At 37.8% G+C, this 17,991-nt stretch overlaps 1 protein-coding gene across 1 annotated transcript; it reads right to left on the reverse strand.

The window, feature by feature from the left end:
* Window positions 1–5,169: 5,169 nt before the first annotated feature.
* panx1b (pannexin 1b) lies at window positions 5,170–16,757 on the reverse strand. Its single transcript, XM_036580970.1, has 7 exons — window positions 16,520–16,757; window positions 12,917–13,044; window positions 12,585–12,790; window positions 11,910–12,115; window positions 9,947–10,254; window positions 8,646–8,817; window positions 5,170–6,592 (listed from the first exon to the last, which is right to left on the reverse strand). The coding sequence occupies exons 1-7, from the start codon at window positions 16,698–16,700 to the stop codon at window positions 6,510–6,512; spliced, it is 1,284 nt and encodes a 427-aa protein (XP_036436863.1). The 5' UTR covers window positions 16,701–16,757; the 3' UTR covers window positions 5,170–6,509.
* Window positions 16,758–17,991: the final 1,234 nt, after the last annotated feature.

Consider the following 17,991-nt stretch of genomic DNA (forward strand, 5'->3'; position numbering starts at 1 on the left):
CGAAACTGAAAGTAAGTAGAGTCACGAAGAAATGTTTTAAAGGGATGGGTTGCCAGATTGCACGAGTAAAAAGCTCAGTGAAGCCTGAAGACGGAAACACACCCGAGTTTTCATAATCTTCTCTTTATTTACTTCCCACACTTCCCTCTTGACATTATCCTGTACACTACAAACACTGAGCTTATCATCTACACATATGGACTCTTACATATGTCTGTTCAATCAGCTTTGCCAAGCTGTGAATAGGACCGTCTAAACCACTCATCACTATCATCCTCTTCCATTTTATGCTGTCCAACAGTTGAGAAAATGCCATGCAAACATTTCAGCCTAAAACGTGTTACATAAACTGCACTGCATTCCACATAAAGCTGAAGTTATGCATGACTCATTTGTTTCTGATCTGCTGAACTGCAGTAATTAATTGTTGTTATAATTAAATGTAGCAGGCACAGATACATTTTTGCATCATAAACATATCACTGTTGTTGGAAAACAAAACCTTGCATCCCCAAAATGGTAACTTTACAGGAGAAGAAAAAAACTTACTTTACTTTTAATGTAAGTCAATGGAACCAGACTTTTTAAAGTCATTTTGGGCTGTTTTTTTTTTTTGGTCCATTCATTGTGAAATTTATACATTATGTAAAGAGAAACAAGCATTTTCAAATTATGTCAAAAACTGAAAAACGTTTTTCTCCTGACATACAGGATTCTTCAAAAAACAAGACAACGCTGTGTAGAAAGGTCCCATCTGGCAACATCACTGAGCATGCCAGCAGAAAAGAATCAGGAAGAAGGCAGGAAGGAACTAGACAAAACTGTCATGACACCTTTGCATTGAGTCTGTTCTGAAGCCATAAAAATGATTCAGCATAAAAACAGATGGATAATAATTGTTTATTTTGTTAAATTAACCAAAAATAAAAAATTTATTCTTGAACTTTGATTGTAGTTATCTTTTGCATGAGATACAGCAGGTCACAGCAGTGAGTTTACAGTTCCCAAATTACAATACAATATAATACAATCATTTTCATTTTTATTTTTCATGTAGTGGTTTTAAAATGTATTAACATGATTGTCTGCCATGTATGATCATTTTATAACTATAGTTTTATTATGATGATAAACCGAGTTCCAAGATTTTTTGTCAGCGGTGTTGCAATGATAAGAAGAATCTTTTTGAGTCTTTTTAAACTTCATGGATGGACAGAAAGCTCACAAGAAAAACCATTAACACAGAGAAGAGCATGGTCAGCGAGATCTCTTCCAGTAATTCTGAGCAATCAGGTTAAATACTAACTTCATGATTTCATGTATCACAAAATATTTCTGTCAGTGGTGTTACTCATGCAAAATAAAGTGTAAAATGTAAATAAAACAACAAAATAACAGGCATGTAGTTTTTGAAAATACACATATAGCACATGACTTTGAAACTAAAATGTCTACTCTGTAGAAAAGCTCAGATCTGAGTCATTTTGTCAGTGGTGTTGTGGTCAGTGGTGTTATGGCTTCACATTTAATGCCACTGACATTGATTACACTTGTAATAAAATGATGGCCAAAACTAAATCTGTGCTTTGCTGAATGGGACAAAGATTGTTAGCTGATGGTATGAAGGCCTCTCTGTTTTGAACAGTTTCCTGTGGCAATATCACTGTAGCTGTGACTGAGCTGTAGTGGCGTAATTTTACTATTTACTATCTTTATCAAATGTTCTCTCTGTGATGTTACTGATGTCTACTCAGGATGTGCAGTTTTTTAATCAGTATTATTTTCAGAATATAGGTTCATTAATTAGTTTTATTAGATTTTTGATTTTATGATTTATTCGATACTTTTGTGGAAGAGACAAATATTAACATTTATGTTTTTTATGAACAGTCTAAATGATTTTATGAGTTTCCTGGATTTGTTACATTACACGTTTAAACTGTAATACAAATAATGAGCCGCATTTTAAAAACTGTCACTGGTGTAACGTCAGTGGTATCATTACTGATCTAAAGCGTTTTGATTTAAAGAGGAACTCCACCAATTGTTCAAAATTTCTGCATAATTAAATGTTTAACATGTCACATGTGAAATGCTTTGTTGTAGAGAAACTCACAGAAACAGAACTGGTCACAGTCGTTGTGATAGGAACCAGACATCTGTAGAAGTTATTACATGAAATGGTTATAAATATAGTGCCGCTATAGAGACGTTGTTTTATAATAGTTTTGTGACAAAGTTTTGGTCTAAAAAGTATTTTAATTAATTTATTTTAACTAATTCCTGGTGGAGGGATACATGAAAGGTGTTCTAAGGGAAAGTAGTCCCAAAAGAAAACTTTTTTTTTCAGATTGACCATTATTTTACCATCATCAACGCTACATATATAAACTCAGAAGACTTGTGAAGGCTCACTGGTGGTCTTGGATAGTAAATGAAATGCTTATATTTGTGCTGTGAGCATCAGGACTCCCGGTTCCCATCACCACCACTGCAGTTTCTCTGCAAATTAAACATTTCACATCACTTTGAATGACTCTGTTTGCATCTCAAAGACTGAATTATTCAGATATTTTTGAAAAAAAATTGTGAAATTCCCCTTTAAAGCTGCACTATGTACGTTTTGGGGATTTGGAGACCTCTCTGGTGGAAATGTATAATTGCAAGCAACGTGCATATTTTGTAACGTGGATGTGGATGAACCTGATGATTGCGAGTGTGTTGAAGGAGAATTCAAAGTCAGAACTCAGTCAAAACCTATAAAGTAACTTATATAAACTAAATGTTATTGAGAAAATTAACAACACATACAGCACTTTTACAAATTTATTTCTATTACTTCAGCATTTACATCTTAATTAAGATATTTACATCATAATTAAGTGTTTACATGACATCACATTCCTCACATTCTACCCTGTAAACAAAACAGTAGTTATTGTTTACTCTAATTTACAAATAATGTACACATATCACAAAGTAGTAAAGAATTTACAAGTATCTTTTCAATTTTTGTAATGCCATACTGTCAGTTATCTTAGATGCTTATTTTGATGACTGACAGCATCAGATTAATCAAATCATGCCTTATGATGTCACACATATTAAACATATTGAGCACTCTTTTCAATGCACAACTTTCTGATGAGCTTCCAGCAGATTTAAAAGATATTTCCCAGCTCAATCTGCATGGTGTTCCTGAGTTATTCACATCCTGGGAACTCGCACTGTGTGGTGTGACCAACAGCATAACATTACAGTGAAAACATCATATGAACAGTACCTGCATTATGCTTTAAATATGGGTGCATATCGTTACTGTCATGCAAAAACCTTGTATCTCCACTGTTGCTATGTTAACTTTTTTGCATAATTTGAAAACTCCAGTTACCGTTTAAATTATATTATAATTTCATGATGAATGGACCAACAGAAATGGTCCAAAATTACTTAGATTTAAAATCATGTTCCATTGACCTTTTATTACAAGTTAAGAAGTTTTTCCTTCTCTTGTAAAGTTACCATTTAGGAGACAGAAGGTTTTGTTCTGCAGATACGCTAAATATGTCACTCAGAACTCTGAGGAAAGGCATGCTGTTATTATGGAAGCCCTTATAATGGATTAATTCACAGTTTTCATGGCTTATATCCCTATAATTAAGGCTGCAGTCACTCCTATATTAGTCTATATTAGTCACTCCTGCAGTCATTCCTATATTAGTCTATTACATGCAAAGAGCTGCTGTTATTCCCACTGAGATTATATTGCTTTTCGTATTGAGGCTTCTGTAAAACAGTCAGACGACACTGCGTACCAAAAAACGACACACACTAAATAAGGTGAATCTAATTTATTTTATGTGCTGAATTCAAATCTGTTTGTAATTTTGTAGACCACTTCTATTGAGGGTGGGTTAAAATCTTTTACCCAAATCTGTTTTTATTTTTCATTTTAAATGTTCTCTGATGTCTACATAGACGGTTGTGACTGGTCAAGGTAAAAAATGCTCAGATTCAGTTTTACACACCTACTTACAACCCTATGATTTGGGCCCTAGAATGAAATTGTTTAAGATGACATTTAAGGTGATCTGGCTTCAAACATCATAAAGTAGATAAAATCACCCAGAATGGCTACTTACAGGTTTTAGTTGGGGTTGTGGTGCTAATAAAGTTTAACCTGCCCCCTCTTCGGTCCCTTCAGTGTGAAACGCTGAGCGAAGCTGCTCGATATTGTCCAAAGTTTGAGAAACTGTCCAGAGTAAAATGTGCAGTGAAAACTAACAACTTTGAATTAAAGTTGTCCAGAATCCTGTTAAAGATGTGGGAGCTTAAGTTGGCTTCCTATTCGCCAGCTTGTTTCGCAAATTTTCAGTTCCACCTTAAATGGTGCTGCAGTTACATTCTGGCACCTGTACAAGATGTGGCATTTAAGATGGAACAGAACATTCGAAGAAGAAGCCAATTTCAGCCTCGTTCAAAGATGAACATCAGCCATGCCCACTAACAGTTCAGTTCCTTGGAAAGGCACCAACGTCACCTTCACAGCCTGGAACAGTGCATTTCTGCACAAAGTCTGCCATTTTCATTCCAGTTGCTCCGTTGTCGTATGTAAATCTTGGGGGGCGTGAATATTAATGAGTGAAGACTGGTGCGTGACAGTTTAGGATTTTGGAATTGGCTTGTTTTACTGCCCTCTTTGCAAATCCGGGTTTTGCATTTGAAGGAGGAGACAACAGGGTTTTGAGGTTCACAGTATGTCAGTTCCATGTACTGAACTCTAAATATTCAACTATGCTAATGTAAATACAGCGATGTGTTAAAATTTTTCACTTAGAAAATCAACTAAACATGTCATTTGACCAGGGGCGCCAAAACTTTTGCATACAACTGTATATAGATTTGCATAACTTTAAAATATAGCGTGCTGCATATTTGAATTCAGCATACAAAATTTGTATAAGTAGTATATGTACTATACTATACTATATATATATATATATATATATATATATATATATATATACACACATATATATACATATATATATATATATATATATATATACAGATACATATATACATATATATATATATATATATATATTAGTATATGTATATTAGTATAATTAGTGTATGTATATTAGTATAATATGTATAATTGTATATTTAGTTTGTCACAAAAAGTGTGTTTACTAGCGTAATTAATGACACTTGTTCAGTGCATTTATATTTAATATATTTCTTTATCCAGCATTGCACGAGTAATAACAACGTGCTGATTAGACTCTATAATTCCCACTGAACTCTAACTGTCTTACCAAGTCGCAATTATTCACAGGGGTGACAACAGAAACCAGACATCCCAAACATTTAATGCCTCTAAAAGTGACCTCACAGGAATGTAGAATGGTTATGAATACGCTGCCTGTTGGTTAATGATACTTTTGCTACAAGACTGTGGCCTAAAACTCATTAATAAGAAGCCTATTTTTTCCTATTTACTACTAATGTTCCATTATCAACATTACATATAAAAACTTAGAAAACACATGTAGGTTCACTGGTGGTTTTGGAATAAAGTGGCTATATTTGTGTTGTAAACATCATGACTTCTGGTTCCTATCACCACCACTGTAAAGAAATCTGAGTTGTTTTTTCTACAATACACCATTTAAGGCAAGTTACTGTTTAAATGGGTTTTTGATTGATTTTCACACCTCATGTACAAACAGTTGCAGAAGCACTTTTAAGTACATTGATGAATTAGTAGTGGTTGATTTTGCCAAAAATGTATGACAGTATAATTGAAATTTGCATATATTACAGTATAAATACATTCTCAAGCTGCAGGCCTGGCAAAAATGGTGCTGAATGTTGTTTTACATCTGAATCTCTACTGAATTTCTACTTAAGTTGGCCTCTTCTTTGGCTGCTTTTTGTTCAAATTTAAAGGTCCACCTTAAATTGAGTAGCAGTTGCATTCTGGCACCTGAATCAAACTGCTGCACCATTTAAGGTGAAACGGGAAATTTAAAAAAGATGCCAACTTCAGCTCATTTATCTCATATGTGTGTCCCACACAATTGCACCTCCAACCCTCATATACGCTTCAGTACTGTTTTACTCTGTGCATTATCTGCACTTATGTGTGGCTTACCAGTATAACGGTTCTGCTGAAACCAGTACAGTTACCTGAGGAAGAATTTCAGCTGGTGTACCAGTTGAACTGGTATAACGACCACTACTAAGATGAATGTACATACGCATTTTTGTTTGCACACTGTTGTATGTTCGCACTTTGTAATTTTGTACTTTTGTACTTTTTTGTTCCTTGTTGCACCGTGTTGTTCCTGGAGGAACGTAATTTCGCTCCACTGTGTACTTGTACATAGATGGAATGACAATAAAAGCCTCTTGACTTGACTTGACTTATGGAGGACATGCGTGGCATGACATGAATTCACAAATTCTATCTCTCTGTCACTTAAACAAACCCACGGTGAAATTCAGACCAATCTCTGCCTCACGTCCTTCTCACAGCCACAGCTGGGCTCTTTCTGTCCATCCTGCAGCAGCGCAGTGGAGAGATCTAGAGGGCGAAATCACACAAAGCCATACTGAGTACAGGTCACTGCAGTAATGCCCTGCTGTCAGAACAAAACCTCTTCACTCTATTTTTGTTGTTTGTATTTCTTTACAGAATTTGAAAGTGCCCGCTGCCCTTTACAGCATGCTAACAAGAAAAAAATCTTGTTCCTTTTACTTCCATTCAAAGCTAAGAACGTTTATTCCTTCACTAGTAAAGTAACCGGTTTGGAGATGAGGTTTTGTTACGACAGCAGCAGATGAAACCTTTACAGTAGAAAAGGTCTAAACTGCATAGTTCCATGGGGTTTGCATGGAATAAAATACATACAGGGGTAGAGCTTCAGAGCAGCGAAACAAACAAGTTATTTCTTTTTTTAAGGGTATAAATAGCCAAATCAGTCACTTTGCTCATTAAAAATATAATTCATAAAAGAACACAGTGCATTTGTTTACCCTTGACAGCTTTCTGACTAAAGTCATAAAAGTGTACTTAAAAGATTTAATAAAAAAAAATGTGAGAACACAAAAATGGCATGTTAGTGGGTGTGTCCATCAGGTTGTTTTTTACTGTATCACAGCAATAGGAGAATTTTAAAAATGCATTAAAATCATGCAGATTTCAAATATACTGTTGCTGATTCATTGAGAAATGTTTTAAATTTAATAAGTGGAATTTTAAATTTCATTTTAATCACAGTGCGGTTCGTTATTGCAAGTGAGAACACTGCCATCTGAACTCTGGTGCACACTAAATAAGAGGATGAAGACCCCCTAAGCAGGTCAGAAAAAATGCTTTTATTTCATTTTTAATTAATGTTGTGCTATAAACCAAACTCGCCATTGTTTATTCAAAATATGCAAACAGTTTGACAGTAAAATACAGACACTTGTAGTAGAACTCGAAATATTACATGGACACTTGAAGTATTCAAAGTTTAAATGTCCCCAGGTGCTCGGTCTTCTAAACCTACTTATTTGCTTGAACTAGACACCCGGCATCCTTTCTTTGCTGCAAGTTCATTAAGACTTGGGCTCAATTTCTGAGCTACTGAGCTGACATTTGGTGTTTACATTGGTCGAACTGCAGCTGAAATGCATTTGGTGATATGGCTGGTATGGAATTGCGCAGAAGTTTATAGAATTGAGGTGTAACCGCTGTCCCATAGACTGTTGTTGAGGTAGGAGAGTCGGTGCGCACATTATGTTGCAGTGCATGCTGGGAACTGTAGTGCAGTGCTTTGTGAAATGGGCTAATATTAATAGAAAATTAAAATACTTTTGTGGGCCGGATAGGATTGTGCGGGCCTTGCGTTTGACACATGGGATCTATACGGACCAAAGACAGAATGAACCGTCGCCTTCTCTCTGCAGAACTTCTTTTGTACAAGGAACGACTTTCTGATGCTGTTTTGACACATATAAGTGTTTTAGCATCTCTTCATAAACTCTTCATTAACATAAACTGTATTGGTAATTATAGACCAGATAGTTTTGGTTTTAAAACAAGGCTGAAGCACGTATTAAGTCATTACAAAATACCTGATATACACATTTGACAGCACACATAAATTATATTATGTATTAATGTGCCAAAGTTTCTCTGTTTAGTAAAAGTAGTAAGCCACTGAAAGCTGTTACAGGGATTTCACCCTGCTCAGCATCCTGCAAAACTATATTAAGGCAGGGAGTCTCGCAGCTAACTGCTCTAATATGACAAAACAGATAGAACGACATAAATAAACCCAACAAGAATAAACAGAACTGAGAATAGCTTCGGATTCAGAATTCAGAAAGTTCAGTGGACATTATCACAGTTATTGTACGTCAGAAAATCTGCCCAATTAGTTGTGACCTGTTACTCATATGTTTACATCCTTTTGATTTGATGTTAAATAAGTAAGTGTGAACATTAAGCAAACCAGAACTGAATTGGCACATTGTATTATATTATATATATTATGTAGTATATATTATTCTGCTTTGGTCTGGACCAAGGAATCCAAACTACAAGTATAAATGCTCCTGTAATCATGTGAAACTGATGTTGCACTAACCTTTGAGCTTGAAAGAGTCTACTTCCTCCTTCACGAGAGCAGATTGGCTGTTGCCATCTATATTGGGGGTCACTTTTTTGTCCACCAAATCGGTCCTCACTTGTCCAAGAGTCCTCAGAAGACACATTGTGTCAAGGCTTTCACTTTCTCCCCCTGTCAGCAACTCTAACACCTGCACATGCACATAAAAGCCACTTCAGTTATAAGCAGATGTGAATCTCCTGACAGTAAATATGAACCTAATTGTCACTACACTGTAAAAACAAAAAGATACTTAATGCACCTTATGGGGTTCCTCAACTTGCCACACTGGCGGAACCTTCAGGGAGCCTTCAAGAATCTTCCTGAAAAGGGCAGTTCTCTGAGGAACTTATTTTACAAGGTTCCTTGGGACGCCATTTTGTCCAGCATGGTCTGATAACTTTTTGGGTGCAATGAACCATTTTTAAACTGCTGGTTTATGTCAGGGTTTAAGGCCTACTACTGACCACACTTGGTAAACCTTTTGGTTACTCAAGGAACCTGCTAGAATACAAGAGGATTATTAGGAACTCCAAAAAACTGTAGGGTTCTTAAAATAACCCCTTTTAGGCCTACAGGTTCTTCTAGGAACCCCCAAAGGTGCGTGAGGGCTCACTCAGAAGAAGTGAGGTCCACCGTGAACCTAGAACGGAAGAGTGGTGCTTAATGGAACCCAGTGAGGTTCCTGCAAGAGCTTGTAAACTGTCAAGGGTTCCTCCAGAAACCCCATTGTGCAGGAAGGTTATTAGAGGAACTTAAAATGTATTTTTCAGTTCTTTGAGTACCCAACTGGATATTTAAGGCACCTAATGTTTACAGTGTATGATCATTCAAATCAGCTTTCAAATAAGTGGAAAACTAATTAGAAGTACAACCCTAAGTTCTGTTGGTTCCTGTTATTTGGGTTACTTCTTGTTTTTGGATGTGCAGAAGAAAAACGTCCTACTTTTATTCTTATGCATTCCGCCATTTCATCTCACTTTGCTCCTGCCATCATTCAAAGGCTGCACATCACAAAAAGCTAAGATCAGAACCGGCAGATATTTTTCCAATCATAGAATATTGGCCAAAAAAATTCAGGACTACTGCATCCCAATTTTTTTTTCCATGATTAACATCATCAATTACATCATCAGCAAGCAATTACAACTAAAACAAAAATCAGCATCTTACATTTTGTTAACTTATTATTTGAAGTTCAATGCATGTAAAACTTTAAGGTTGGTTATTAATTTTTTAAATTTTTATACTGCCTGCAGTCCTAACTCACACACACATACCTGCAGACACTTATAGCTCTTCAGCTCGCTCAAGTTCTCCCTCAGGAAGAGGAGGTAAATGCTCAGGTCGTCATAGTGACGGGAGGACAACTGCAGCCCCTGGGCGTGTCCGAATGTTGGCAGGAGCCGGTAGGGGCGGAGCAAGCGGCCATGCTGGTGTGGATGGGCGGGTGACAGGGTGGAGTATATCACAACAGGTATCAGCAGCAGGTACACACCCACATTAATACAGCTCAGCAAGCGGAACACGCCCACCGCCACCAGCTTACACTGCACAGCAGGGGGTGCACTCCCATTCACAGGCACACCTGAGTACATAACACACACATACAGCCATTAGTACACAAACAAACACTCTTATTCTTCATGAACACACACATCAACAGATTGAGCACATGAAAAAACACACATAATGAATAATTAGCTTGGGAAAAACAGAGCATGACCCAATCCTGACCTGTGCAGGCTGTACTTTAGCCTGGACAGCTCTCACTATGAGTTGTTTATAAGGTTTAAAATGGTTCTATATTACACAGTTAATACAATAATAGTGACTTACACATGATTCAGTAACTGAAAAACCCTTACGATGAAAAATGTTACTTTTATAACACAAAACAAGTCTTCACTGTGGATCTGGAGAAACGTTGGTCAGATTACTATCCAAATTTCTTACTTCTGTAAATTTTCAGAGGACAATACTTTCACTTACTTTCACTTTTCCCCACATTTTGGGGAAAACTATATTTTCCTCAGTTCCACTTTAATCCTTTGTTTAGTTCCCAATGTTTTTTGAATGAATTTCATTCAGTTGTATTGGTTCAGCTCCTAGACTGAGTATGAACATTTTATTTTAGGCCAAAAGGGCCAACAAGTGAGGAACATAGATTAATATTAGTTCACATACTGATAAATGCTAGATGTAGAAGATCTCAGTTATTTCAGGAGCTAAATAATTGACTTTTACCTAGCACATTGGTAGTTGTTTTTGGTGGCTACTTCTATAATCATAGTACTTTTACACCTAAATCTGAAAACAGGCTCTTTTATCCACTTCTAATAATAGTCCGTAAACGAACAGTATATAACGTAGCTACCCCTAACATCGGCCGTCCCCCAATATCGGCCACTTGCGCGTATTGCGCAATTCCTCTCTCTCTCTCTCCGCCAACTGCTCAGCCGAAATTCAAAACACATAAGCTTGCGCCTTACAAGGGCATCTAAACTTTATTCTAGCAAAAAATCATATCTGAAAACAATATTTAAGTATCACTAATAATGTTGTAATTCTGCGTGTACAAAACTGCATGGAACACACAGCCCATTTTCATTCCGTGATGGATATTGGTCTGTGTAGAAAGTTAGCTTATCGGTTAGCTTTCTCTTCTCTGAGGTAAGTTTGCCGCCATGGTGGTGTTACGTATATGGCGTAAGGGTGCCCACAGAGGACAAACTTAACCTCATTGTGAAGCATTGTAAAGCATTGAGTCTGGTAGGAATGATGCGTAAACGCGATTTCTCATATGACTGGCACAATCAGGCGCGCAGCTCCTGAGCTCCATACTTAGATAAACAAGCGAATCAAGTTGAATAATGAAACAATATAATAACATCACATTTTACTAACGAATATATACATATATTTTATGTTTTTTACAATTTTATACGCTGAATTTTAGGCTGAAAGATGAGTTATGGAAAACTGGAAGTGAGGTGGCCGATATTGGGGGACCCCCATCATTCTAGCGATACTAGTGTCAAAGTAAACAAAAACGTTATTATTGAAAAACCTGTTTTCTCATCAAGTCAAATGACTCTTGGACATTAATCTACACATATATCTCTCCCGAAAAACATTGATTTGGGTGAGTAAAGTGCTTTCATTTATTTACAGTTAGCTTAGTTTCCCGATGTTTTGTTTTGAGGTGGCCGATAACAGGGGTACCTATGCTAGAGGTCTCACCTGTGTATAAATGGCAGGAGAACTGGTCAGTGGGGGACACCAGGCAGATGTAGTAGGCCAGGTAGATGCAGGCTAACAGCAAGGTGAGCAGAGTGAGAACCCGACAGAGCAGGTACTTCCACGCTAGTGTCCATGTCCCACGCTTGGTCCTCAGATACTGTTCCACCAGAGGGTACTTAAAACAGCCCTCTGCCACCTCCAGACCACTAACACACACATAGACCAAAGGTGTTATTAAGAAGTACCACAAAGCACAGTCTAATATCTCAATTGCAACTCATAACCTCGCGGCCCATGTTTCTGCAGAGTGAGAATATTAGCAGTGGAGAGGTTTTGCACAATGATCATACAGTATTTTCCATTTACCTGTATAGCCAATAGTTTTAACCTGTCTCACACCCACTGTACTTTACATGGGCTACACTGTGCATTTGCTTTAAAATGCAAAAAAGGTACATTATTTTTTAAATTGATATCGTTACCAACCACAACAAGGTTATCAGTTGTTGTCTTCAGCACTTAAATTCAACATCAGTCCACCAATTAACAATGTGCAAGCTGCATAACTAAATCATCACAATGATCATCATAAATATCTAAGATCTGCTGGCAAAATCCTCAAGTTTGAGTTACTTTTCAGGCTACTTTTCAGAAAGCCATTGTTGGCCGGTGTACCTGTGGGGGTCCTCAGAGATGTCCTTGGCACTTGGGCTACTGGTTGCCAAGCTCTTGGCCAGGCGGATGGCACGGTTGTAGCAACGGTCCAGCTCTTCCATGATAAAGCTGAGGTCTGAGGAGAGCTGAGGAGCAGCCGTGAAACGCCAAAAAAGAGCAGGGACGTAGACGAGGACGGCCAACAGCAGAAGGATATATGGAAAGAACTGTAAAGAGAAAAACAAAAAAACAAAGTGAGAGAGATGTCAGACAATTAAAGTAAGTATAGTTTCCCTTGACTGTTTTCTTACAGTTTTGTGCCTATGTATGTGTAGTTCAGCAAACTGTATTACCTTATGTAGCCAGAGGGGGCAGCCATTCTCTGTAGTTTGGCTCTCCACAGCAACCCAGCAGAAGGAGTCCACATATATAGCCTGGCGCAGGGTGAAGTTTGCTGGCGGGAAACAACTAATCTGGGAACCTTAGAGCAACAGGGCAGTGATGAAAGGTCACAGATGAATGAGGCAGAGTGATCATTTGTAATCACTCTGACTTTGAAAATGCAGACAGTGACAATATTGCAAGATATAGCTAGTGTTTTAATGCATCTCAGCTAGAGATGGCATATCAGTATTGAAGGATATCAGACAGATATCGGTAGTAATTGCTGGATTGGATCTTAGAGGGAAAAAGAATTCAGTCTTGTAATAAATACTATTAATTAGAAAGTATCATTAAAAAAGAAGATGAGTACCTGGGGCCATATTACAGAAACTTCTTAAGTCAGAGATCATATCTTATCTGCTTTGTTGTCATGGCAACTTCAGTTAAGACTAAAGTTAGGACAGAAGCCATTACAGAACAACAGTTCTTAGGTCTATAATCTTTTCTTATTTCCAGATGAGAAAACTGTGTTACAGAAACATCCTAAGTTGCCAAAATATCCTAAATATTTTCTTACATTTCAACCCCAGAGCGACTTAACTTCTGTTTTAATCGTCTGTTTATTTTGTTTTACGCAGTGACAGCAACACAGTTCACTATAACCAGCATAATGACGCTACATTTATTTACACTGAAAACGGTGCTTTGACTTGTGAGGTTTTTTTCTAACAGCGTTTAAAAGCCCCAGACACTGCAGACACGATCTCCACCGTCCCCTCTTATTACATCCGGGGGATAATGTTTGATAAAAACTTGTCAGATACGATATTACAGTGAATGTGGTGAATAATGGGGAGACAGAGCTGAACGTGTGTCTGTTTATTAGGAGGAGTAAGCGTTTGGGAAATGAAACTGAAACTGTAGAGTGGCGACGCTCTGATAGACAGCACCAAGCACTGTCACAACATTAATAACTTCAAGTTCATTGCCCTTTAATTTTGTTGGACCTTTTTACATCAGTAACGGTAGCTAATGTTAGCTATCTGGCTAACTAACTTGATTACGTGTTTACGTTTCAGCTGTGTGCATGTGGTCGGTTGCTAGGTAACAGACACAACAGCTGATTGTCGACTTCAGTCGAGTAAGTTAAGGTCTCCTAACTTGAGATAAGAAAAGATGCTGTAAAATAAGATTCTTAAATTAAGATAAGATTTGCTTCTGTAACACAAAATTGTGAAAAATCTTATCTTGACCTGTCAGATCTCAGGTTAAGACAAAAAGATAGGAAGTTTCTGTAATACAGCCCCTGTTTCCTAAACAGTTACACAGTAAATGTCCCTGAAATGTGCTGAAACTGCTTTATGGTCATTGTTCATTTGTGGTGCACAGTAAGCCAAGAGTTGGGGAATTCCATCAATTTTTCTGAATTTCTGAATTATCCAATCATAGAGATGTAAATAAAGTCATCGCTTTGATGTGAAATGGTTCATTGCAGAGAAACTGGGTCAGTCCTATGGTTTATATTGGGAATCCCAGGATAGAGGCTTGATGATATGTGAGACTAAACATGAGGATGGAAATAGAAATTACCTCTGGGAACAAATGGCAAAGCAAGTATTTATCTAGAAAATGTTTTAAGCCCCACAGGGGGAGACACATCTACTGATTTACCCATAAACTGGAAAATATGGTCAACTGCTCTTTGGCTAAAAAGGCGAGGTGATGGTAAGTGGAGATGACTTGGGGAAGCCACAATCTCAGTGACTGACAGGAACAGGTTCCTTGTCCCACATGTACTGAAGGCTAATCACACATCATGGACAAGTCCAGACAAAATATTCAGTTCATTCCAAAGTGTTCACGCCTACACCCGTACGCCCTGCTCCCTACGAAGGCCCTGCTCTCCACAGTGGAAACTCAATCAGGCTCCAGGGAGCAGAATTTAAAGTAACAGTCATTTAGAAACGCACCTTATCTGTTCTTTTTGCAGCCAAAAATGCTGTTCTATTGTCGCTAAATCACTGACACTGTGAGTTACAGTAAATTAAACCCTTTTTCACAGTAGCCATAAAATGTCATTTCAGCCTGTTTTGGAGGTTCCTCTGTTAATCCTGTAAGTTTCATATTCTTAATTAAATTAGTTGTTTAATTAAATCTGAATTATATTTTACTTTGGTTATATTATTAAAAACGTCAGAGGCCTACAAAAAGAGCTAATAACATTTAATTTCACATAAACCTAGTCTGTTATGTCCTTCTTCAGATTCAGGCAGGATGGTGGGTTCAACCAGTGTAACCAATAAAAAATAAAACTTGCTTTTTTGAGGTGAAAAACTCTGTAACCTTGATAAAAGCAATCTCAAGTGATATTACATTAATCAAAGGGGATGGAAAGGGGGTGGTCTTTTACAATGGAGATGTCGTTTTCTTTTTATTGTTTTATTTTTACCATTTTCCCCTTGCATCCCCCTCAAATCGAGCCCTGCCTCTACATATGGAGAGTTCCACATCAGGCTTTTTTTCTTCTATTTTTGTTTATAGTAGGCTAATAACATTGTGCCCAGAGAGTGTCCATTGGATTGTCCCTCCAGTGCGTCTCTGTTTAGGGCGCTTTGGTGTTTTTAGGACCACTTTTAAGCGCTTGTTGGTTGGGAAAGCTGCTATAATCAGGAGTGCCCCCTTTGCCCCAGACAAGCTTCATTTATGCCCACTGGAGCGCACTAATTAGATTATCATCATTTAGGACATTAAGACATTAGGACTTTGTTATTCTACTACAAGCTTTCCCAAACAAAGAGCGCCTCTACTGGCCACAAATGAAATATGGATTTAGTGCCTATGGCTGTCAGAGAACCTTATATGAAACGTATGTAATGATTTTAAAGATGCCCGGAGTGGTTTTTGCTCTTTAATTACAGGAGTGTGTAAATTATCAATCATATCAGGGCGTTTCTGTTTGACTTTCTCTCAGTCAGACTGTGAAAGGTTCACGCGCCCTGTTGCTTAGCTACTGAATCCGAAGAGGCGGCGCGCGCGGCTTTTGTTTCAATGGGTTAGCCGTTAAGCTAAGAAACTGAAACGGTTCTGTCAAATTATCACCAGAAACGGCCGAAATATCGAAATATTCCGTGTTAAACTTAGATATTAAGCCTAAAATGAAACTCTCAGGCTGTCTACGAGTTGACTAGCGGTCTGTTTCAGCTGAACAATGGAAGAGAACGGAGAAAATAACGGAGTCGCTGCTTCAAAACCGCTCAGAGACCAAGTTCAGCTTCAGCCGAGGAGGAACATAAACAGGTTTCATTAAGTTAGTAGCTAGCTAAGGCTACACACGAAAACCCCTGTTATCTCTTTAATAATCTACCGTTTCTTTCTCTCTCACGCCGCTATAAAGTGCTCCGTCATGTCAGTTTAGCCTGTCACAGCAACACAGAAGCCCCCCATCGATAAGACACGGAGCAAAAGCTACATTTGTGAGGTAAAACTGTCTTGTTTTGAACGGTTTCGCATGTAAAAAGGCGTGAACGCTGAGTTTGGAAGTGTTTCTTCACATAAAACAGCTCCACACTCACCCACAGACACTTCTTGGGCGAAGGCTAGAGAGATGAGGAGTAGAGGGAGTCCCACCGCGATAAAAGCCACCAGTTTGTCCGCAGCCAGTTCCAGACGCACCCCTTTGTATTTAGACTCGTTGGGTTCTTTCAGTAAAAAGTCAGAAAACACGTATTCGGTCGCCACGTGCGCTATTGCCATATTTACAATGTATTAGGAGTAAGAGGCAATAAATACAAGCGTATTAATCCGCTTGTTCCGGTGGGCAGGTTCCACTTCACATCCTGCAGGGGTGACCAAGCCCAGCACTGGAAGAACACAGTTTGGCGATTTGACCACTGGTTCCCCATATTGTGTTAGATGCATAGAACCGTTTGATATGAAAAAGATTTTAAGAGACAATACAGATAAACAAGGTAATTATATATATATATATATATATATATATATATATATATATATATATATATATATATATACGTTCTTACAATACTTAATACTAAATGGGGTGGTACGTCTTCAGTAGTTAGGGGACATAATTGTACCATACGTCATTGCAATTGTAATTTTAACGTCGCACTGACTCTATACATCCTGTCTCGACTCCTGGTTTTTAATTTTATTGTTCTGTTTTAAAACGTGAAAAGTTATGAAAAGGTAAAAATATTTACCTTTCCCATGGGACACAGTTAAAAGAAACACTGACTGTTTGTTGTAAGCCTCAAGATGATGTAAATATCTAATACTATTAAAATATATTGTTTAGAACAATAATAACATAATATCTAAATAACATACCATAATATCTGGTATAAAAAATTGACAAAATCCCTCTAATAGTAGGTTGCCATTTGTTGCAGCATCAATTGGTGGCTGTCTTGTCCATTGAGTGATATACACTATATGGACAAAAGTATTGGGACACAACTTCTTACTCATTGAATTCAGGTGTTTTATTCAGTCCTATTGCCATAGGTGTACAAAATCAAGCACCTAGCCATGCAGTCTGGCTTTTCACAATTGTGAAACAATGTGTTACTGAATTTGAGAGTGGTACTGTAATAGGAGGCCACCATTGCAAAAAGTCAGTTTGCGTAATTTCTTCCATTCTAGATATTCCACAATTAAATGTAAGTGGTATTATTGAAAAGTGTGAGCATTTAGGAACCGCAGCAACTCAGCCACGAAGTGGCAGACCACCTGAAGAGAGCGGGATCGCCGAGGGCACATAGTTCATAAAAGTCACCAACACTGATGCTGACACGAACGTGGATGGAGTGGTGTAAAGCACATCACCACTGGACTCTGGAGCAGTGGAAACATATTCTGTGGAGTGATGAATCACACTTCTCTATCTGTCAGTCTGATAGACGAGCCAGTTTTGGCGAATGGCAGGAGAACATTACCTGCCTGACTGCACTGTGCCAACTGTAAAGTTTGGTGGAGGAGGGATAAAGCTATGGGGTTGTTTTTCAGGGGTTGGCCTAGACCC

Source organism: Colossoma macropomum, unplaced genomic scaffold (assembly GCF_904425465.1).
Source record: "Colossoma macropomum unplaced genomic scaffold, Colossoma_macropomum, whole genome shotgun sequence".
Classification (NCBI taxonomy): domain Eukaryota; kingdom Metazoa; phylum Chordata; class Actinopteri; order Characiformes; family Serrasalmidae; genus Colossoma; species Colossoma macropomum.

Coding starts and splice junctions, on each gene's coding strand:
- panx1b (XM_036580970.1), bottom strand. CDS start 16,700: ATGGCAATAGCGCACGTGGCGACCGAATACGTGTTTTCTGACTTTTTA. Junction 12,791..12,916: donor GCCCCCTCTGGCTACATAAG/GTAATACAGTTT, acceptor TTCTCTTTACAG/TTCTTTCCATATATCCTTCT. Junction 8,818..9,946: donor AGAGCTATAAGTGTCTGCAG/GTATGTGTGTGT, acceptor GTGCATGTGCAG/GTGTTAGAGTTGCTGACAGG.